Source organism: Solanum tuberosum, unplaced genomic scaffold (assembly GCF_000226075.1).
Source record: "Solanum tuberosum cultivar DM 1-3 516 R44 unplaced genomic scaffold, SolTub_3.0 scf00104, whole genome shotgun sequence".
NCBI classification, from domain to species: domain Eukaryota; kingdom Viridiplantae; phylum Streptophyta; class Magnoliopsida; order Solanales; family Solanaceae; genus Solanum; species Solanum tuberosum.
This window is the reverse complement of record NW_006239030.1, coordinates 311,298-334,348: the sequence shown is the minus strand read 5'-3', so window position 1 is coordinate 334,348 and position 23,051 is coordinate 311,298. Positions and strand designations below refer to the sequence as shown.

The 23,051-nt window shown below is 31.1% G+C and overlaps 1 protein-coding gene and 2 long non-coding RNA genes across 3 annotated transcripts in view; 2 read left to right on the top strand and 1 right to left on the bottom strand.

Annotated features, from left to right (window-relative positions):
- Nucleotides 1-1,012, bottom strand: part of LOC107060927 (uncharacterized) — an 8,901-nt gene extending 7,889 nt beyond the window's left edge. The window contains exons 1-2 of the long non-coding RNA XR_001473617.1: nucleotides 804-1,012; nucleotides 686-711 (exon numbers count right to left, since the gene is read on the bottom strand). This is a non-coding gene — a long non-coding RNA (uncharacterized lncRNA). The remainder of the gene's footprint in view (nucleotides 1-685; nucleotides 712-803) is intronic.
- Nucleotides 1,013-8,371: 7,359 nt separating this feature from the next.
- On the top strand, nucleotides 8,372-13,465 carry LOC102590525 (probable protein phosphatase 2C 47). Its single transcript, XM_006349097.2, has 4 exons — nucleotides 8,372-8,764; nucleotides 11,689-11,862; nucleotides 11,945-12,180; nucleotides 12,623-13,465. Exons 1-4 carry the CDS (start codon nucleotides 8,687-8,689, stop codon nucleotides 13,191-13,193), a joined length of 1,059 nt encoding a protein of 352 aa, XP_006349159.1. The 5' UTR covers nucleotides 8,372-8,686; the 3' UTR covers nucleotides 13,194-13,465.
- A 2,408-nt stretch (nucleotides 13,466-15,873) lies between these two features.
- On the top strand, nucleotides 15,874-22,530 carry LOC107060926 (uncharacterized). Its single transcript, XR_001473616.1, has 2 exons — nucleotides 15,874-16,145; nucleotides 20,730-22,530. It is a non-coding gene; the product is annotated as an uncharacterized lncRNA (long non-coding RNA).
- The last annotated feature ends 521 nt before the right edge of the window (nucleotides 22,531-23,051 follow it).

Genomic DNA, 23,051 nt, shown 5'->3' with positions numbered 1-23,051 from the left:
CCTCTCTTTGATTGCAAATAATCAAACAAAAAAACCATAATCAGATTTGTGAATAATATTTAAATCTATAACCCTAATAAAACTATCTCAAAACCCTTACCAAGAACCCACAATCCAAGTTTTTAAGAAAAGACATAAATTATCCAATCCACAAACAGATCAAAAACTCATTTCAAGAAAATGAATTGCAACTGTTGTTATTCACACACTGACAACATGATTAATATTCTTCCATGCGTCTTGTCTTGTAAAACAAAGGAGAAAAGACAGAGAAGGACAACAGAACTAAACCTTTCAAAAATGAGTTTCACAAGGTGAGACAATGACACGAAGCTAGCTCATTTGCATCATTCATGAACTTTTACTGCCTTTGCGTAAATATACACAATTACATTTTAATGCTAACAGGATTGTTAGTCTCCACTCTCTCTATTTCTCTTTGAAATCCTTACCTCCAAAAAAGCAGTAGAGTACTAGAGTATAATAGGAAAGCAATCCACTCAAAAAGAACTAGAGTACATCAAGACATGTATCCATTTCTCTAACCCAAGTAGAGTACATCAAGACCCTATTGCGGCACAAATAGGGTGAAACACATTCTAACAGCTAGTTTATAACCTTTGGAATAAAAGAAAATTTTAAAAAAGAAAAAACCTTTTGGCCAGAATGATATTTGTTATTTTACCTGGACTAGCAAGATTTCTGCTCAATCTGCAGGAAAGGGCTAATCTTAGAAATGAAGCTCAAACATCGGATGTAAAGCTTGATAACAAGAATAAGACATGGTGTAAATCAAATCTTACATGAGTTGTTCATGTTGGGGTGAAGTGTATTGAATGGGCAAGGTTTCCATGGCATTCGTGAGAATTTGGAGTGTCTCATGTGGAAACAACCCGACCTCAGCTTGTTGCACCCATCGACGAATCGATTGCACCCACCGGCAAACCCGTTTTCAGCACTCACCATTGCAGAGAAGAGCTAAGTCCTGCATTCTGGAATTGAGGATTTAGGAACCTTTATTTCTTTTGTTCTTTTTGTCTTTTAGTTTGTTGTCTTAATAGATGGATTTATTAACTGGGCTGGGTAATTTTGAGGCCTGGTCCCTTTTTCTGATTTTAATAAGGAAAAATTACAGAAATCTCACCTTTTAGTTTACTTATTATCATTATTTCCTATAAATTTTACAAATTTTTAAAATCCCTCATTTTTGCGCATCAGATTAATGTATCTCGCGCATCAGATTAATGTATCAACGCTTATATTATTGTATCTCGCGCATCAAATTAAGTGTATCATGTATAAAATGTACATCAGATTAGTGTATCATGTATAAAATGTAATGTATCTTACTTAACGATTAATGTATCTCGCGCAACAGATTAATGTATCAGCGCTTATATTATTGTATCCGTTTGAGGGATTTCTGTAATTATAAACTTTTAAGAGATAGATTATAATTTTGCCGTAAAAGTATGTGATTTCTGTAATTTGCCCTTTTAATAAAGTGCCCTGGCAGTCCAATTTCGTATTAAAAAAAATCTATGTTATTTTACATTTTAAAATAATTTTATTTTTTTTAACTTTAATACATTTTAACTAAAAAATGGAAAAAAGATCAGTTTGTTGTAAAATAAAAAAAATATTATAGTTTTTAAATTTTTTGGCCATTTAGCACTTCCCTTAAAAAATAGATTGTTTAGATTTTCAAATTATATGGTGATATTGCGAATTGTAATGTTTATTTGGGAAGGTACATGAATGACTACCCCTATAGTGTACTTTTCCTAACTAAAATGCATAAACATAAAGAGTTATTTATCTTCTCATTTAATCAAAATGGACAAGTCGTTGGACTTTAAGCAACTTGTCCTAATTTATAACGGATGGTCAAATGACAGTTTATTCATTTAAATTATTTTATAAAATTGTTAGTCTTTGAGCGGCGTATTTTAAATTTTATTTATTTATTAAGTTTGTTGCTGGAGCTTGAGCGACTTGCCTTTATTATTTTATTTTTTGTTTAAACAAGTTACTTTGAGGTAGGGTTGTTCATGGTTATGGTTAAAAAATCAAATCGAACCGCAATTCAATCCAAATCGATTAAAAAACCGATATTGATTGGGTTTGGTTAGGTTTGGTTTTAAATTTCGAAAACCGATATTATTTGGTTTGGTTTTGGTTTTACTAAAAAAACCACAAAAATAACCAAAACCGAACCGAATAAAATTAGATATATAAATTTTATAATTATTTATATATTATTCATAAATAAAATATAAATATTTTGTTAAATTTTAATCAACTTAAGTTTTTAACTTTACAATTTTCTTAAGCCCAACACTTTAGCCTAACTATAACAATCATAAGTCCAAGTCCATCAAAATCCATTTTAGTTTTTACCTACCCTACTTCACATAAAATAGTCACATTTTCTCTTAATTGAAACACTTTGTTCATGTAATGATTACTCTAGTATTGCTTAATTGAACCGATAATAACTTTTATGTGAATTGTTCATGTGCTAGGTGTTTGTGTCTATCAACGTAAGTCCTCAAAAAAATTACTATTACTTTCAAACCGAATAAACCAAAAAAACTGAACCAAATCAAACCAAACCAACAATAACCTAACCGACAATTATTTTTTTCGTTTGGTTTGGTTTGGTTTTAGAATTTAAAAAAAACAGACTAGATTGGTTTGATTTTGGTTTTAATCAATAATCGATCCAAACCAAACCACAAATACCCTACTTTGAGGTAAATGACTAGCTAATAAAAAAAATTATCAAATGTTCTTTACTTTTAGGGTATGGTTGGTAATTGGTACGGAGGAAAACATTTTTTTTTCAATTTTCTCATGTTTGGAAATGTTTTCCAAATCAACTCACTTTCCTTAAATTTAAGGAAAATGACTTCCATTCCAAAATTAAGGAAAACATTTTCCAAAATTCTACTTCATCCTTTAATTTTTTTTCTTACCCTACACATACCCCGTAGTCGATCCTCCCCATTCAAAAAAAAATTAAAATTTTTAAATTTCAAAATATTTTTTGAAAAATGTTTCAAATTTTTAGATATTTTTTACCTCACCCAACCCCTACTCTTGTTCATGTTTCAAATTTTAATATATTAACTCCCCCCCCTCCCCCCCCCCCCCCTCAAAAAAAAAAAACATTGCTTTTGCAAAATATTTCAATTTTTTTTTTAATTTTATATTTTACACCGCTCCCCCCGCCACCCATCACCCCTCAAAAGAAGGCCACCCCACCCATACTTTACGCAATATATTAGTCGGATACATCACTTTACGCGATGTATCAGGACGTACAAGATGTATCAAGACGTACGCAATGTATAAGGATGTTGCTTTACGCGATGTATCAATTTGATACGTCACTTTACGCAATGTATCGGTTGGATACATCACTTTATGCGATGTATCAGGACGTTGAGTGATGTATTCGAAATCGAACGATGTATTATGACGTTGAGGATATATCCGAAACTGCGATGTATCAAAATGTTTTGAAATGTATTTGAATTCCACCAAATTTAAAAAAGATTTTTGTAAGTTGAAAAAGACTAAGAATATAATGTAATCAGCTCTTAACACTATGAAATTTGTATAAATCTACTTTTAAATATCTACTATTTAATTTTAAAAAGCGTAATTCCCTATGTTATAAAACTTACTCAATTTAATTTTCAAAAAGCAAAATATGAAACTATTATTAAACAAAAAGAGTAAAGAGTTAGAATAACTAGTGATCTCTTGGACTTTGACCCATTTTAATTGTCACTAATAAATACACCAAAGTGACAAATTGCTTTGACCAAGTGTGAATAAGTTGAAAAGTCAAACAAAGCCGGTAAACAAATATTCAAACATCCAGCATGCGAAGCTTCCTTTTTTTCTGTGCAGTGAACGAGCATGGTTGGGAATTGAAATTATTCGGTTTCTTCATCTATTTTTATTTGTTTATTATATATACATTTTTTTAAAGAAAATGGTTAGGGAGTATAAATATTTTATCATAATAGTATCTATGTCAATTGATATATGATTTGAAAAAGTAAGTAATTAGTATAAAGAATAAAATATGAAATAGAAATTTCTCTTAATATGCTAAAGTGACAAATAAAAGTAAAAATTTATTTAATATATAGTTTTAAAGTTTGGAAAATGATTTGAAAAAATACGTAATTAATATAAAGAATAAAACATGAAAAAATATGTTTTCTTGATATGCTTAAGTGACAAGTAAAAGTGAAAAAACATATATATTTTTAGTATAATGAACATATATTTTTATTATAATAGATAAGTAAAAGTGAAAAAATATATTTTTAATATAATGAACAAGTAAAAATTAATGAAGTATATTTTTAGAATTTTGGTCTGAATTTTTGGATTTCAAATTTAATCTTTTTTTATTGGATCTTTTATTTGAAATTTTAGATTTTTGGATATTAGGAATTCAAAGAATTTATATACTTTCCGCCCAATTGAAATGATGCATTGACCAGCAATTGAGTTAAAAAAAAAAAACATACAAACTTTTATAACTTGTGGTTTGAGTCTTCGAGATTTGTATAACTATAAGTTATTTCATTATTATTTTGATCTTTTTACTTATCATGTTTTTTTTTGTATTTTCTTTTTTTTTTAAAAATATTTGAAGGGTAATTTGATAAATTTAAATATTTAACTATCCTTATTTATACTTCGATTACAATTTAATTGTCACACCCCTAACCTGACAGGGAAGGAACATTGAGAATCCATATAAGTACTTGTTAAACATATATATTGAACTCCCGCTAAAGATATAACGAGATAGGCATTGAATATATATCAAGATAACTAAAAACAAAATTAAATCTAAAAAGCCTCTAATGAATCTTTACCTTAGTAATTACTCCCTCTGTCCACAATTGTTTGGCAGGTATACTAAAAATAGATGTCCAAGATTAATTGTCAATTTAAACAATCAAAAAATAATTAGTCACTTTTTTCCAATTCTGCCCTTAATGATAGTGTAATTCAATTGAAAAGTTATGTGGACTTTTAGTATTCTTGGTATAGTAGGGTTATATTTAGTCAAATTACACCTTGTATTAAATTTTTCTTGAGGGGTGTGCATGACCTTACCTTGACAAACAATTGTGGACAGAGGGAGTAATAACTTGTGGGGCATGACCCCAACATACTCATCTCTCTCTATATATATATATAATATAGAGAGTGTGTAAAACTTTACTAAATTAATATACATTAAATTATGAAATATTATCATTTTGTAGAGGATTAATCGATAAATTAATATTTATTGATTAAAAGAGTGTTTTGAGATTCATGTCCTTCAAAATTTAGAAGAAATTGTAGATATCAAAAACCAATGTTGATGATGAAGTTGAAGATAATGCGATACCTTTGATACCAATTACGCGTAAAAAAACACTTATCACATTTCAAACTCTTCCGCCTTCACAATTTTATGAATTAATTCAAAAAAATAACACCAGAAATTTAGGTGAACTCAACTGGTCAAATAGATATAAATGAAAAATCATCACTATCATTGAAATCCTTAAGGTTATTGCTAACACTTTGTAGAAGTCAATCGAACAAGCTTCTCTTATACTCCCTCTGTTCATAATTACTTGTCCACTTTTCATTTTATAGTTGTCCCTAGTTACTTGTCCATTTTGACAAATCAAGAAATGACAAAAATTTTTTACCTATTATACCCTCAATTAAATGATTAATTACTTTGAAAAATGGCAGAACTTTTTATCCACTTCATAATTAATAGGGGTAAAATAATAAATTCACTATGTCATTAATTATGTTTTTTAATAAGTGTATCAATTCAAAAATGGACAAGTAATTAGGGACAGAGGGAGTATAATAACTCATAACAATAACTCATTGATATATATAAAATTATTTGGGTTGAATCTCTTTTTGGAGAAGATCGTTTTGTTTTTCCTTTGTTATTTTATTTTAGGCCTTTGATCAGACTGGTTACTTTTTGCATTATTGATTTAATAAAATAATCGTCAGAGCACAAATACAATTAAAAAATGTATGGACAATTGTATTGCTTTCAGTCAAGTAGCTAGGATCTAAATTTATTGAAATCAAAAATCTCTTTTTCAATAGTAGCATCGTTTACTCAAGCATTGTCAAGTAACGCTAAAAATCCATCAGTGAACATAAACATAGTTCGAATGGTGGATTTTTATGAGTCGATATTATAGAGGCACACATGAGTTTCTCCTTAACCAAGTTAAAGGCCCGTTGACAATCCATCAGTGAACATGAACTAGACATTTTCTGGGAGCAAACAGGCAGCGATTTTGTAATGCTAAAAAAATATTTTATAAATCTCCTGTAAAAATCTGCATGTCCCAAAAATATTCATATGTTTACACAAATGTTGATGGTGGAAGTGTGGAGATGATGTCCACCTTTGCTTTATCTATCTTGATCCCTCCGGCAAACATTTTGTGCCCTTACACTTTATAAAGAATATTTAAAAGGGAAAAGGGTCTGATATACCCCTCAACTTTGTCATTTAGAGCTGATATACCTCTCGTTATGAAAGTGGCTCATATATACCCCTACTTATATACAAATGGCTCACATATACCCTTTCCCTCTAACGGAAATGAAAAAAATAATAATTTCAGTTTCATTTTTTATTATTTTTTTTGAAAAAAAACTATAATCCCATATGGGTATATTTAATCATCCTCAAACATATTTTTTTGACTTTTTTTTTGTTTCAATGACTAATTTAGATTTATTATTTTGATGATCAAACTTATTTATGTTTCACTAATATTCTTGTAAAACTTATTATAGATGACCAATTTTTTTTCTTCAAATACAAAAATTAAATTACAATAAAAAAAACTGTTTTAAATTAAAATATAGCCACAAAAAAATAGTTTTAAATTTTTTTCTTTACACTAAGGAATGTAAGAAAAAAATAAAACAAGAATAAGAAACTAAAATAATGAAAATCAAAGAAGTCAAAAAATAATTTATGTAATGAAAAATATTGAAATATACCTTGAACTTTGCTAGAAGAATTCTATATACCCCTAAATGTAATTTTTAAAAAAAATTATAAGTCAAAAATATAAGTTTAAAATTAATTTTTTCACTTCCGTTAAATGAAGGGTATATGTGAGCTCATTTTGTAACGGTAGGGGTATATGTGAGCCGTTTGTATAACGGTAAGGGTATATATGAGCCACTTTCATAACGAGGGGCATATCAGCTCCAAATAGCAAAGTTGAGGGGTATATCAGACCTTTTTCCCTATTTAAAATGCGAATATACTTGCTTAAACTGTGATTTATACCTCAAATTTTTAAAAACTAATAAAATTATTCAGTTTAACTAATTTACATGAACCATACAACTAAATATACTCTAAATGGGTAATACATCAAAATAGATAATTACATAATGTCTTAGATTAGTTCTCATATACAAGCTATTACATATTACTACAAATATTTTCTCTTTATAATAATTTTTTTTATGTTAGAGCTGAAGATGAAATCGTGCATTGATTATAATTTTTGTAAATAATATTAGAATTTTTGTATGTATTTTAAAACAAAGATTTAAGTATGAAATATAATTTAAATGGACAATTTATTAAAAACAATAAAACGATTAGGATAAAACTTGAAGAAAAATATAGTGATGAAAGTAATATTAAAAAATTTAGGATAATTTCAGAGATCTCTTCTCAAATTTGATCTCGTAACAATGACTTTCCTTGTGGTTGGTTATACTACATTTACCTCATTTATTTTTATTTTTTTGCAAAAAGACTTTTAAATTATTTAATATTAATATAAATGATTGTAATTGGACAAATTTTCCCTTTTAATGTATTTTTCATTTAATTCAATTTTATAAATAAAAGATATCAAAATCCAAAGAAAGTTCTCAATTGATAGTCAACCTTTTTAAAAAAGAAAAAAAAAAATAGAAGTTGCATTTGAATTGACAATATGTGTTTAAAAGAGAAAAAATTTCTCAATTGATAATAACGTTTATGAAAATATGTGTATATATTATAAGTATCGCAGAAATATTTTTAGCTCTAAATTTTTGCTCCATATCACATCTAATCTTTCTTGAAGTTCATGTATAACATCATTAAGATATTTTAATCAATTTCAATCATGTCGACTTATTTTTGTTCAATCAAATAACAAAAATGAAGAAGAAAAAAAGAATAAAGAAGAAAAGGAAAGGTTTCAAATCAATTTACTAAATTTAAATTATTAATTATTTTTTTTTTAAAAAGAAGATAAATATCTCAAAAAAGATGAAACCTACCCCTTAATTCTAATCGAAGCTTCATTAGAATTTGAAGAAAACCATTTTTGCTTAACACAGTACACGCGTCCACCGTCCCCACGACTTTTTTACAGCTGTTTCTCACACGCAGAATTTTTCTATAAACAGCAGTTGAAATCCAGCTTATCAAGATTTTTGTTTTGTTTCTTTCTTTATTGAATTTCTCAAGAAAGTCCTAGAATCTTGTTCTTTAGACAAAAAGATCGAATCTTCACACACACCCATCAAAGAATAACAAAGTATTTTTCAGTTTTCATCGCTCAATTTCCAGTTTTTTGTTTTGATTTTGCTAAAAATGGGAGCTGAAGCTGAGGTTATGGTTCAACTTCAACATACCATCCCTGTGTTGGATGTCCCCTGTTGTTCTGATTTGGTAAGTCTTTTTCCCCTGTAGCTTGTTATTTTTATTATTTTTTTGTTTATTCTTTGAAAAAAGGCTTGGGATTGAGATGTAGTTGATTGTTTGATTGAATTGTTTTCTGGGGTTGTGTTTGTTTTTATGGATCTTCATGTTTTGTGTTTTAGTATCTTCAGGTCCCTTCTTGTCTTGGAAGATTAAGGAATTGATGTATTTGTTCAATGGTGTATTGGATCTTGATTTCATTTCTGAGCTTAAAAGGAGAAAAGGGTGATACCCTTTAAAAACTTTAGTATAATAGCTTATGTTGTATGATGTTATATCTTTTTGCCATAATCTAATCAATCAAACATATGAATTTTAGGGTTTCAACAACTTATATAAGCTTATTTTGCTGCATCACAATGGATGTTATAATGGACTGATGTTCTAAGCATGACCCCTTGAATGTATTTGCTTATGACATGTGTTTGTTTGAAGCTATTGGTGTTATCGAATTTTGAGTCTCGATGATTATGAGAAACCGTATGAGTTCATAAGTATTGGACAAGTATCATTACATGCGCGGAAAAGGTTTTAGGTGTCTGAAGAGAGAACTAGTATGAAAAAGGAAATTTTTTGTGAGTGCTTTTTGTTGAGCTTGAGAGTTTTATGGTTATCAGAGTAGGTGCCATGATGGGCATCCATTTAAAGTAAGCGGTTGTCCTTTTATTTACCTCGTATTTTTCTTGACATAAACGGGTTCAAGAAAAAGAGATAAGCTCGAGGGTTTTATAGTTAACGGCTATTACTAAGTATAGATTGGTGGTCAGAGAAGATGCATCCACTTTCACATTTACAATGACTCTCTAGTTGCACATGGTTAGCCAGCCACATCGGAAGTGTCTAGTGTGTGTTGGAAAAAGACACCGACCAATGTAAAGTTGGAAATACAGAGCTTAATCGACTTTCAGAAAGTACGGATAAGGGATAATAGCTTTTAGTTGCTGAGGCGGATTGAGAACTAGTTGAACCCTCCCAACTAAATAAACTGTGTTTCTTGTCTGATGCGGGTTGTGCTCAAGTGGTAGCTTGATTTAGCTGGCATGTGTCTTATCTCCTTCCACTACAAATTCCTTTAAGCTGTTAAGTTTCTGATGTTAAGGTTGATGGTTTTATAGTTAACGGCTATTGCTAAGTTTAGCCAATAATGTAATCATGATGCTCAGGCAAAAATATTCCACATAAAAATTCTGGAGGATCCCATTTACACCAACAGTGTAAAGTATCTCTTGGTGGTCAATGAAGATGCATCCACTTTTATATTTAGAATTAGAATGAATCTGTAGGTGCATGTGTGTAATCAGCCATGTTGAAATTGTTTACTGATGGAAAATGACCAATGTAGACTGGAAATGCAGAGCTTAATTGGCTTTTTCAATATACTATTTATAGCATTTGCTAAGGTAGTCTGAATAGTTGAGAATTAGTCGAGTCCTCCCAACTAAATAAACCAACTCTTCTTCTTGTCTAATGCGAGTTGTGGTAACTTGGTAGCTTGATTTATCTGGCATGTGGCTGTTTGAATAAAGAGGATGACTGAGGGGATTGGAAGGCGGGGCAAGGAGGAGAACATATTCTTCTTTCTCTTTTGGTCGGGGGTGAGGGATTGGGAGAATAAGAGTTACATTACTTCACTATTCTCCTTCGAAGAACAAATCTAAATAAGCTGTTAATAGTAAGTCTTTAACCAAGTTAACTAAGAGAAAATGATATTCCAATTATGTTTTCTTAGTAATTGTACTACTTTAATCCATCAAAATCATCATAACTTAAGAAAAAACTATTAATTTAATCAAAGATACTTTAAGTATATAGATGAAAGGTCTTAATAAGCCTACCTTAGCAAATGACGTAGCATACCAAGCTAAGCAGGGACATCCAACTTTGTTCTGTTTCCACGAACCGAAAAGTTATCAATGATTAAGTAGATACTTTTAAGTATATAGATGAATGATCTTAATAAGCCTACCTTAGCAAATGACGTAGCATACCAAGCTAAGCAGGGACATCCAAATTTGTTCTGTTTCCACGAACCGAAAAGTTATCAATAATTAAGTCAGACCACCTGGATAATGGCAATTAGAGATGATGGTTGTAAACAATTAGAAAACTTAATGAAAAATGAGGTGTATAAGTAACCAAGTTAGCTAAGAGAAAATGAGATTCCAATCATGTTTTCTTAGTAATTATACTATTTTAATCCATAAAAATTATCTATAACTTAAGAAAAACTATTAATTTAATCAAAGATACTTTAAGTATATAGATGAATGATCTTAATAAGCCTACCTTAGCAAATGACATAGCATACCAACCTAAGCAGGGACATCCAAATTTGTTCCGTTTCCAAGAACTGAAAGGTTATCCATGATTAAGTCACACCACCTGGATAGTGGCAATTAGAGCTGACGGTTGTAAACAAATCAGAGAACTTCATGAAAAATGAGGTGTTTTCTTAAATTTGTAACATTTTAACTTTTAAGTTGCTTTTTGATGTTTGGTTCATGCTCATGCTAAGACATTTTAAGCTTCTGTCTAGATTGACAAACTGGTGAACACTTAAGAGTTTGTGAATTCAGATGTTTGTGGTGAAATGTATTATTGAAATGTTATCATTAGAAGTAGTTAACCTGATAAATCATGCTAGATAATTGCTCAGTCACCTCTCACTTGTGTTGAATGTCTTTTATCTAATTTACTAACTTGAAGACGCGAAAAAATTCATGTGCAAACCCCTTCCTTCATTTGGGGATTTTGTTTTTTTTAAATTGAGTATATTCAGCCGATGTGGCTTTTGCTCAATATAATTCTCCCCTGCCAAAATGATTAATTCTAGTTAGTATCAGTTTTTTTTTCTTGGTTGTGCATAAGATTAGTCTGACAGACCTTTCTTTCAGGACGTCAAATCCCCAGAGTCAACAATATTGCAATTCATTCCTAGCATTCGCTCAGGTAGCTTTGCTGATACTGGTCCACGCAGGTTCATGGAAGATGAACATATAAGGATAGATGATCTATCTGCACATCTTGGCTCACTCATGAAGTTTCCGAAGCCCAGTGCTTTCTACGGGGTAACTGCTAGTTATTTGCATATGTCTTATTCGTCCCTGTACATTTTCAAAGGCGGAGCTTGTCTAACATTTAGTTTTATAGATATTTGATGGTCATGGAGGACCGGAAGCTGCAGCTCATGTGAGAAAAAATGTACTTGGATTATTATTTTCAGACACCAATTTTCCAGAGACTTCAGAAGTTGATGATGCATTTCTAGAAGGGGTGGAGAGTTCTCTTAGGAAGGGGTTTCTTCTGGCCGACCTTGCTTTAGCCGATGACTGCAATGTTAGCAATTCTTCTGGAACCACTGCACTGACAGCTCTTGTGTTGGGAAGGTAAGATTGTGATTCATTGTGATGCACCTATTAACAAGTAACGACTTCTCCGTCCTGTAGAAAAATGGTTATGGTGTACTCACACACATTGCTATGTTGCTTTTTTGTCTCTTCTTCCGAGCGTTTTATGTCCTTGACTTCATCTTTTGACACTCCTTTCACAGCTAATGGTATTGAATTGTCCAACCTACCCAAGTACATCTTAGTTACTTACGCCTTACCTAAGGATGCTGCTTGATATATGAGAGAGAGAGTAAATGGTCCGTGTATATGAATTTGATATTTGTTTCACCAAGTTTTGTATCATAAATATTGATTTTACAACGAAGTTGCTGAGGGGGTGAGCATTAGAGTTGACCTTGCTGTTCAATGGAACAATTGCTTAGCCTTGTGCATATATTTGTATTCTTGTTATCTAAATGATACTCTGTTGTGTTTTTAGGCTATTAATGGTGGCAAATGCAGGAGACTGCCGAGCAGTCCTTTGCCGTAACGGAGAGGCAATTGACATGTCTCAAGACCATAGACCAAATTATCCATCAGAGAGGAGGCGTGTTGAAGAGTTAGGTGGATTTATTGATGATGGCTATCTGAATGGTATACTATCAGTGACCAGGGCCTTGGGGGACTGGGACATGAAGCTGCCTCGTGGCTCTGCCTCTCCTCTGATTGCAGAGCCAGAATTTCGACAGATAGTTCTGACAGAGGAGGATGAATTCCTTATTATTGCTTGTGATGGAATCTGGGATGTCTTGTCTAGTCAACAAGCAGTTAGTCTAGTGCGTCGAGGGCTAAGACGGCATGATGATCCTGAACAGTGTGCCAAGGACCTTGTCATGGAGGCCTTGCGGCTCAATACATTTGACAATCTCACAGTAATTGTTGTATGCTTTACTTCCCCTGATCATCAAGAGCTATCACCAATGCGTCACAGGAGATTAAGGAGCTGCAGCTTCTCTGCAGAAGCCTTGTATAGCTTGCAGAGCTGGTTAGACAACAAAGGGAGCCATTGATAGCGGTGCAAGCTGTTTGCAGCTGCCTCATTTGGGCAGAATAAAGAGCAGCTATAGTTTTGGTAGTAAGATCTTCTTTTCTTGCTTTTGTATTTGGGTGGATGTATGTACATACCATTCGTTGGTGAGTTGAGAGCTACACTGACTTTTAGTTTATTATGGCTATTAGCGTATGGCTGTGTTTATGTAAACTCATTCTATGAGGTGTACATAATGAACATTTGGTACTTTTTGCTCCGTATAATAACTTGGTACAAAGTAGTCAAATGTTGCATCATCTTTATGTGAGAGAGGCCGAGGATTAGCCTCATCCCCTCTCCTCCTTATTAATAGTAGAATTTACTATTTAGTAACCATGTAGCTTCTTATAATTTCTTATTATCTGTTGTTTCATTTACTCTGTATCTTGCTATTTGCTATTATATTTTAACCCAATGGTCTAGCATAAACAACTCCATACCCCCCCCCCCCCCCAAAAAAAAAAAAAAAAAAACCCCCCCCCCCCCCCCACAAAGATAGAAACAAAATCTAAATATATCCTATCTTTTTCGAAATCCTGTCATAAAACTACATTAAATTTATTGTTTTTGTTATTATTGTTGTAATGTCCCATGCTAAGAAATTCATTAAATTTGAATGATCTCAATTTTAACCATTGTTTCGTGGTCTGATCAATTTTTTAACTTTGGTGTATCTTCTTTAACATTATAGAAAGGCTTAAGTCATTAGCAATTCCTTGAAGTTGTCTGCATAATTCATTTAAACATCTCAACAAATGCTTGTACCTACAGAACACCTATGTCTCTTAAAATTGATATATATTTGATATTTTTTTGACAATCAACATGTGTACTACACTCGCAGTGACATGGTAAATGGCTGAATTAAATGATGACATGTGGCATTTAAGTCCAAAAATTTATTTAAAAGTAAAATTCTAAATTTTTACTATTTTTAGTCTATTTAATTAACTAAAAAAAATTATAAAGAATATTCTAAAAAATCCACTCAGGCATTCACCCACCCATGACAACCACTCCTCTTTCTTTCCTGTTAGATCCAAACGGCCAAACCGTAACATCCCCGACATTGTCCCTCCCTCAATCTATTTTTTCAACTATAATCTTCTTCTCTTCATCCGATTTTGGTACAAGGAATATGAATAATGTTTCACCGTATAATTATGAATTTCTATCACCATGACTAAAAAAAATGGTGTTATTTGAAATATTTTTCTGAATTTCATAACTGATATTTTTTGGATTTGAAGAACTCTTCGTTTCTTTTAACTATCAATTTTAATTAATTGATGTGATTGCTTATTGTTGGAGAGAGAAGGCCCAAAATAGTCCCTCATCTTTGGGTTAAGACTCAAAGTCATCCTTGAGTTTTCACATGGAGCACTAGTAGTCCCTCATGTTTGAAATATTGGTGCACTTTTGGTCCTCCCCTAAACTTTTACCTATTTTTAACATTAATTTTGTTCATAATTTTATGTAAGGAATGTCCCATCGTCTTTTTATATATTTAGTAGAAATAATAACTCTATGTGAGAGACGGTAAGAAGAAGAACACCTTGTTCTGTTCAGTATAAATATTACTGCAGCTAAACTAAGAACATTTTAACATATGACATTGCAAGAAAAGAAAAATTTGTACTGTTGTACGTGAAATCGTCGCGATGAACCTCTCGACTTTACCTGCAATACGATTTTTACTAAACAAAATAAGGTGTTTTTCTTCTCATAATCTCTCACATAGAGTTATTATTTCTACTAAATATATAAAATGACGATTAAACATTCCATACATAAATTATGAATAAAATCAATGTTAAAAAATAGGCAAAATTTTGAAGGAGGACCAAAAGTGCACCAATATTGCAAACATGAGAGACTATTAATGCTGCATGTGAAAACTCAAGGATGACTTTGAGTCTTAACCCAAAGATGAGGGACTATTTTGGGTCTTTTCTCATTGTTGGATTACATTGACATAAGTTTATGTTCGGAAAGAACCTTGTTGGAAAAAAATAAAACTTCATCAGAAATTACAATTCTTAAAGATGATTAAAAAATCTAACTAGATATATGCATCATCGATTTTAATATATGATGATGAATTGTGGTAGAGTTAAGAAAGAAGAAGAAGGTAAAAAATGCCAAAAAACTATATTAAAAATCATTGATTGTTACAGTGTTTTAGATGAAAATGATGATGGTAAGGGGAAGGAAGAGATGGCTAATGAAAAGAGAGAGAAGAGAAGGGTGGATGGCGATAGGGGAGGGTGGATGGCGATAGGGGCGATGGCGGCGATGTCGCCGGAAATGGGTGGTGTTGGAAAAAAGTGATATGGCAAAAGAAGAAGAAAGAGATCTAAAAAAAAAAGAAGCTAAAAATTGTCCCTTCACGCTCCTATGTATGTGTGTTGCACTCTCTTTGCCATGTCAGCGAAAAGTGTTCATAGATACTCATTTTGAACAATAAAAGTGTTCAATAGACACAAGTCTTAATTGGGGTGTTTAAATGCATTATGCGGACAATTTTAAGGGGCCTCAGACGACTTAAGCCTTATAGAAATATTTTGTTAATTAGTTTAGTTTGAACTAATAGCTTATTTTTGAGTTATTTAATTTATAATTAAATTAACCATTTAAAAACTAGGGTAAGATTGCAAAAATTCAAAAGAACCGATATCGTCTTCTTCTCCAACCCTAATGGACTGATCCATTTTTCTCGTCCAACGAGTAAATTCAATTGTTGAATCGACACGAGGAATTCAAATTTCCACCCGTTATATATATACCCAATTCACTCAATTTCTTTACTCATTTTTTAGTTTCTTTGTTAATTTCCTCTTTTTATTCGTCCTTTAAACCCTGCAACTTTGAAAACTTGAATTTCTCAAACCCCATTTGGTGATAACTGTGGCAGCATCTTCCTCTTTCACAAGTAAGTGTTACACACTTCTGTTCAATTTTCTTAGAAGTCCCTTTTTCATGAACAATTAACTGGTCTTCTATTATTGTTAACTTACTTATTACGGATATTTGACTTTAAATTACTCGATTTTAGGGGGTTTTAGTATGAATAAGAACCATCAATATTCGATTGCTTTACAGACTAGTTATGCAGAACTATAGTAGATGGGTTATTATGTGATGACTCATAATTACTAAAAGATTGGGGATTAGATTCCAAGTCTAAGAATTAGTTGTATTAAATTTGTGTCTCCTTCATTTATAAAACAGGGCTGCTTACTTTAAAGGGTAATTTTTAGCACCATTTTAGGTTCTTATTTTCAGGTATTGCTAGTAGTACATGTATCGTTTCTTCTTAGTCTATCCGATACAATACTAGAGGATCTCTATTTATACTATTTTTTAGGGGCCTTTGTGTAAATAATATTGCATTTTAGGTTCTCTACTTATAATACTTAGAAGGTTTTGTATTGCTTGGAAGATTGCTTACAATTTGAGCGATGATTTTGCAAATGGGAGGCCCTCTATTTATACTACTTTCTAGGGGCCTTTGTGTAAATAATATTTACAATACAAGTCCCTCTATATTTACAATTTGATTCACATTCTAGAATTCTCTACATCTACATGTTCTAGGGAATTCTAAAGCATTCTTAAAAATATCTAGGGGTTTTAGAGTTCTACATAAGCCTCTCCACAACTTTAGATTCTTTCTCTCCTATTCGGATGCAAAATTCGATCGGCAAAGTCGCAGGACATGACAAGTAGCTTTATTGCATAAAAATGGGTCTATCTTATTCTTTTAGATAGAAAAGAAAGAAAATGGAAGTACTATTGTTGTTTATAAAAATTAAAAAACAAACCTTTTAGAAATATTTAATAAGGAGAATGGTTTATCCTACAATTAGGGGTGTTCACGATTTGGTTTGGGTCGGTTATTGGTCAAAATCAAAACCAAACCAACTTAATCGGTTTTAAAATTATCAAAACCAAACCAAACCAAATATAATATATATTTATCGGTTTGGTTGTTTTCGGTTTTGGTTTGGTTTGGTTTGGTTCGGTTATTTGGTTTATTAACCATACATAAAATAAAAGAAACAATTCATTCAAAACGTGAAAAAAGTGACAACAATCCATTCAAAACGAAAAATAGTTAGAATGACTTAAATTACCGAACTTTCGATCACTGAATTTACTATCAATAAAGCTTTAAAATTCACTATATTAAGCCTAAAAGGAAGAGACAATAACATTTTCAATCCCACAAAGAATTGACATAGACACTCATATACATGAAATCAATAAGATAAATGTTTCATCTTGGGCATTTTTGCTTTCAATAAGTAAATTATAAAGAAATTTTAATGAAAATATATGTAAGATCTTTAAAGTTGTTTATAAAAACAATATATTAAGTATGTATATTAATAAAAACATATATAAAATCTTTAAAATTGTTTATGAATATAATATATTATGTATGTATAATAATAAAATTTATGTATATAACTTGTTGGTTCGGTTCGGTTATTTCTTCGATTTTTTTCGAACAAAACCATAACCAAACCAAATACTATCGGTTCTTAACAATCTAAAACCAAACCAAACCAAAACCCAAATTAAATCGGTTCATTTAATCGGTTTGGTTTGATTTTTCGGTTTGGATCGGTTTTTATCCAAACCATGAACACCCCTACCTACAATAATAGTGATGCTAAAAGAAAGAGAGAAATAAGACAAACTCTTAACAATAATATATTCTAGTTATTGAGATTCTTTCGTTTATGTTCCTTCGGCCAAATTTAATTGTTGGCACTAGTTAAAATATATAAAACCAATATAATAATTATGTATATTATATATTTATATTTAATGATTACTGAGTCGAGCTTGTCGCATATGACTTGTCCAGTACGATTTATATTTTTTGTGTGGTTTACATGCTATTACATAATGAGGATTTTCCAATGTGCACAAGGTTTTCACCCAAAGGATAGAAATTATGTCAAAGATTATAGTAATTACGGATAATCCTGAATTTATATATTTTATAAAATAGATCAAATATATTGAACTATAATTATGTCTTTATTTTCATTAATAGTGATATTATATCCATTTTCAATAATAATTTTACAAACTAGATTGTAGCAGCTGCAAATTATCTTAAATATATATATTTTTTATAAAACAGATTACCCAAAAATGTTGAACTATTATTAGCTCTTTATTTTTCATCAATAGTGATATAAAATCATTTGGTGGCTGATTTTTGGGGAAACTTACGTGGGAAAGGGAGCAAAATAAAATAAAATAAAATAAAGGAAAAACAATGCAGGAAAGAAAATGGGGTAAAAAAATATGTTAGGAGCAGTGACGGACCCAGGATTTTGGTTCAGGGGATTTGGAAAAAAGTAAGCATGCTAATAGTGTTGACAAATTAATGAGTCGATTTAGATATAAACGGGTTAAATCATATATGAGTGAGCTTAAATTAAATAATTTTTATTAAAGTAAATATTTTTATTAAAAAGTTTATTAAGTATATAATAATATTTACTTGGAAATCCAATTTTTTTATTGAAATATTACTATGTATTAATTTAATATTTTAAAGAAACCCATAAATCTACAATATAAACCTATTTGAAAAGGTTTGACAAAGTCTTAACCAAAAAAAAAAAGTTGTCAGAGAACACCTCCACCGAGATTCGATCTCGGCTAAAATGCATGGACCTTAACCTGCTTAACTGCTGCATTGTGTACTAATCTTGTGGTGAGGGAGTTCAACCTTTAATATATGTACGTAAATCGTAAACTTCATTCTATACGTACAATATAATTTTCCGAGTGAGGGGGGTTCGGATGAACCCCTCGGCTCCATGTGGGTCCGCCCCTGGTTAGGAGGAGTAAAACTAGGTAACAAATTCTTTTTGGAGAGAGATTTTATTCTTCCAGCTAAAGAGAAATACATATTTAGATATGTGAAAAGATTTGACTAAATTTAAATTTAAAAATTGTAGTCAATATTAAAATTAGAGTTTGAAATAAATTCTACCAAAAATATATTAAAATGGATAACTATTAAATTACTATATAAGAATTCCAACGTTCAAAATAAGAATTCTAACGTTCATAATAGACGTCTCTACAAACATTCAATTCAAACATACACGACAGATACATGGCGAACACGGTGAACAACTAGACCTTCGTCATCGTCTTCCCAGCGACTACGAGGCCATCAACTTTAGAAGCGAGTCCTCATCCTCACCCCCACCCTTACCCTTTTGTACGAGGACAAGATCAAGCTATCCTTGCTGAAGAAGAACGTCTTGTAATCATTTGATTTGGCCATGATTAGGATGCAGGTAACCTACTATGAACATTTTTTAAACATATAATTGTGAATTTCTTGAAATTTTTATATGAAATTTATTAGGTTTTTAGTAAAAGAAGAATCTTAGAGGATTCAACCACAAATAGTTATGGTATGGGCATTTTTTAACATGTAATTGTCAATTTTTTATATGAATTTTATTGGGTTGTTAGCTGAAAGAAGAATCTTGGAATAGATATAAAGGATTCATGTAGTAGACTCAACTAGTTATGGTATGAGCTTTTTTGAACATACAATTGTCAATTTCTGCAAATTTTTTATAGGAATTTTATTGATGGATTGTTAACTAAAAGAAGAATCTTGGAATAGATATAGAGGATCCATTTAGTAGACTCAAACTAGTTTTGAATTAGATATAAGCTATTGAACTTATACTTGTGTAGTATCTTTTTTCTGTTAAAAAAAGAATTGATGGATGACTTGATAAAAGTGGAAACTATAATGGCTAGAATGGAGCAGACTAGAACACAACTGGTTTGGGATTGCTTGATTGATTGGTGATTATTTGGAAGGATAACTTTGATTGGCTTGTTTGTCCGTTTGAATTGCTAAGTCTGATGAATTTGTTGTTCATGTTGGTTTAACTGATTACGGCAGAAAAAGGTTATTGATTTAATGTTTTTATTGTATTGAATCACCTGATTGTATTATTGTTGGTGGAAAATAGAGTATTGATCCTACTAGTTTTTATTTGCCTATTTATGCTGAATATAACTGCATTGACCTTTGGAAGGCATGGTCAGTCCAAAGTCTAGATAAAGGGTGAGTGCTGCCGTAATTATGATGAATCCTTTCTTTAAACCGATCCCCAACTAGTTTGGAGTTGAGTTGTAGTTAATTATTTGCTCATTTTTGCCTATATTTTTACTTCTTGTTCAACTTTATGTGTTCTCGTTAAATTTACAAAAGTTTCACTAGAAGAATAAAAGATGTGAAGTAATTGTCCTTCCCATCCTTTTCTAGACAACTTCATGTGCAGTTGAAAATGAAGCCATAGTGAAAAACAAATTACTTATCCTATGATGCTCATTTTCTATGATAAGTTCTTCAATAGCTATTTGAACTTCTGTTACACTTTATATGCTACACTACTCCTAGATGCCTGTTGTTATTTTAGGCAATAATTTATTTTGAAATTTGTGACTACATTAGGGAAACAGTGATATTGATCAGCTAGGGAAGATTTTTGCGACCTTTGGGACCCCAAAGCCTTCACAGCGGCATGATATGATGGTCTACTTGCCGGATTATGTTGATTACCAATATGTCCCTGGCCAGCTATTCAAAACACTTTTTCCAACTGCTACTGATGATTGCCTGGATCTTCTGTTCGTAATTGACGGTGCTTTTATCATCCTCCGAAATTTGACGTCCTCCCCTATATGCATTTGTTTGTCTTGGTTTGGTGGATATTTGATCAGCTCAAATTTTAGCTTAACTACTTGTGATTGATTTTCTCCTTTGCTTCTGTAAGTTTAATTTTAATTGTTGTTATGCCTCTTATGTTTGCATTGTTAAGAAAATTTAGGTAGTAAACTTGTCACTTCAAAATGAATTTGATTGCTACTTTCTTTACTCATCATGTGGGATGCATCTTTTGACATTAATTGCTCTAATGGCTATGCAACATCTTAATTTCTCATCTTGATTAAGAGTAATTTGCTTAAGACTAGATAGTGACTATTTAGTAGGTTAAAGAATTATTATTTGAGTCTTAAGTTTGGTTGGTAATAATTTTAGTTGTTTTGTTTGCCTACTGATAGCCTAAATATACAACCTTGTGAGTAGTCTTTTTTTTAAGCTTAGGTTGACTTGCTCCCTGCCATGATCATCATGTATGAGCTATTTTGTTCTCTTTTTTAATGTTCAAGATTTGAAACAGTATCATATGCGTTTATCTCTTTTGATTGTTACACATGAAAAACTCTTCTCTTAAATGATATGTTGGATGAACTCAAGAATGTACACAAATGCAAACCATTCCTGTTACAAGTACAAATTCTTCTAAGATATGTGTAGACACCAACCTCCTCATACTCTACTTGTAGAAGTATACTCAACATATTTGTGTTGTTCTCCACATCTCCTCTCTCATATCAATTTATTTTTCAAGATGTAAGTCAGAATTCTTCTTAAATTTATGTGAATATTTCAATTCAAGGCTAGCATCCCTTCATTTCATCCCTTTTCGGTTAGAAACCCCTTGGTTAAATCTTCCCTGTTTGATTGTTTTCCTTTTTTACTTGAGGTAAGTTTAGTTAGCTCGTTTTGTCGATACATTTTATAAGGGTTACTATTTGTCTGGTTTGGGTACTTGAATCTGAGGCTACGTCAATGACCAAGTTTTTATGGACTATCGTATGATATTGAATTAGACATTATCTCCTGAACTGTAGCCAGTGGCTATGTCTTATGATTTGTTGAATATTAAAGTCAGCCTATTTTTCTTTTTTAATCTCAATCTAATTTGTATTAGCCTAAGTTATAGTTTATATTGCGTTTCTTGTGATTCATTATAGTGTATCTCACTGTAATTAATATGTGAGCAACAAATACTTAGTTTTAAAAATCCTTTCAATCATTCTAATCTAATATCGTTTTATTTTCCTTGCATGTGATACCAATTCGAGTCCACTTTTGGACTAATTCCTTGCATTTCATCGAGTTGAATTCCTTTGAGTCAGCCCCATCGGTGTTCAAGTGAAAGGAAAGCTGAAATACAAGGCAAACGAAAGCAAAAAATGCAGGGAAAGGGGCTGCTAAACAATCATGTATACACTGATATACAGTTTTGTATACGCTGAAAAGAGGCCCAAATCAGCAGCAATTTAGGCCCAAAGAGGCTGCTTTTAGGTCCAAAAGGCCCAAACTCATTCTCTCTCTCCCATATGTAGTAATTCAAAAAAAAATTGAAAAATTTTCATCAAATTATTTTACAAAAACTTTTTTATAATTAAGAAAACAAAATTTTTATTAGGTACTAAAACATAACGATTTTACCCCGTATTACCTCAAAATTATATTAATAAGGGAAAAGGGTCTGATATACCCCTCAACTTTATTATTTAGAGCTGATATACCCCTCATTATGAAATTGGCTCATATATGCCCCTATTGCTATACAAATGGCTCACATATACCCTTTTCCTCTTACGGAAGTGAAAAAATTAATTTTAATTATTATTATTTAAAAAAATATATAATCCCATATGGGTATATTTATTCTCCTCACACATAATTTTTTTTTGACTTTTTTTGTTTCAACGACTAATTTAAAGTTATTATTTTGATGGTCAAATTTATTTATGTTTCACTAATTTTCTTGTAAACTTTATTATAGATGACCCAATTTTTTTTCAATACAAAAACTAAATAACAATATAGTCGAAAAAATAGTTTTAAATTATAATATAGCCACAAAAAAATTAGTTTTAAAATTTTCTCTTTACACTAACGAACAAAAGAAAAAAATAA

Excerpts from the sequence above, each read along its gene's own strand:
- LOC102590525 (XM_006349097.2), top strand. The coding sequence starts at position 8,687 with ATGGGAGCTGAAGCTGAGGTTATGGTTCAACTTCAACATACCATCCCT. Across the intron at positions 11,863-11,944 it reads AGCCCAGTGCTTTCTACGGG|ATATTTGATGGTCATGGAGG; the intron begins GTAACTGCTAGT and ends TTAGTTTTATAG. Across the intron at positions 12,181-12,622 it reads ACAGCTCTTGTGTTGGGAAG|GCTATTAATGGTGGCAAATG; the intron begins GTAAGATTGTGA and ends TTGTGTTTTTAG.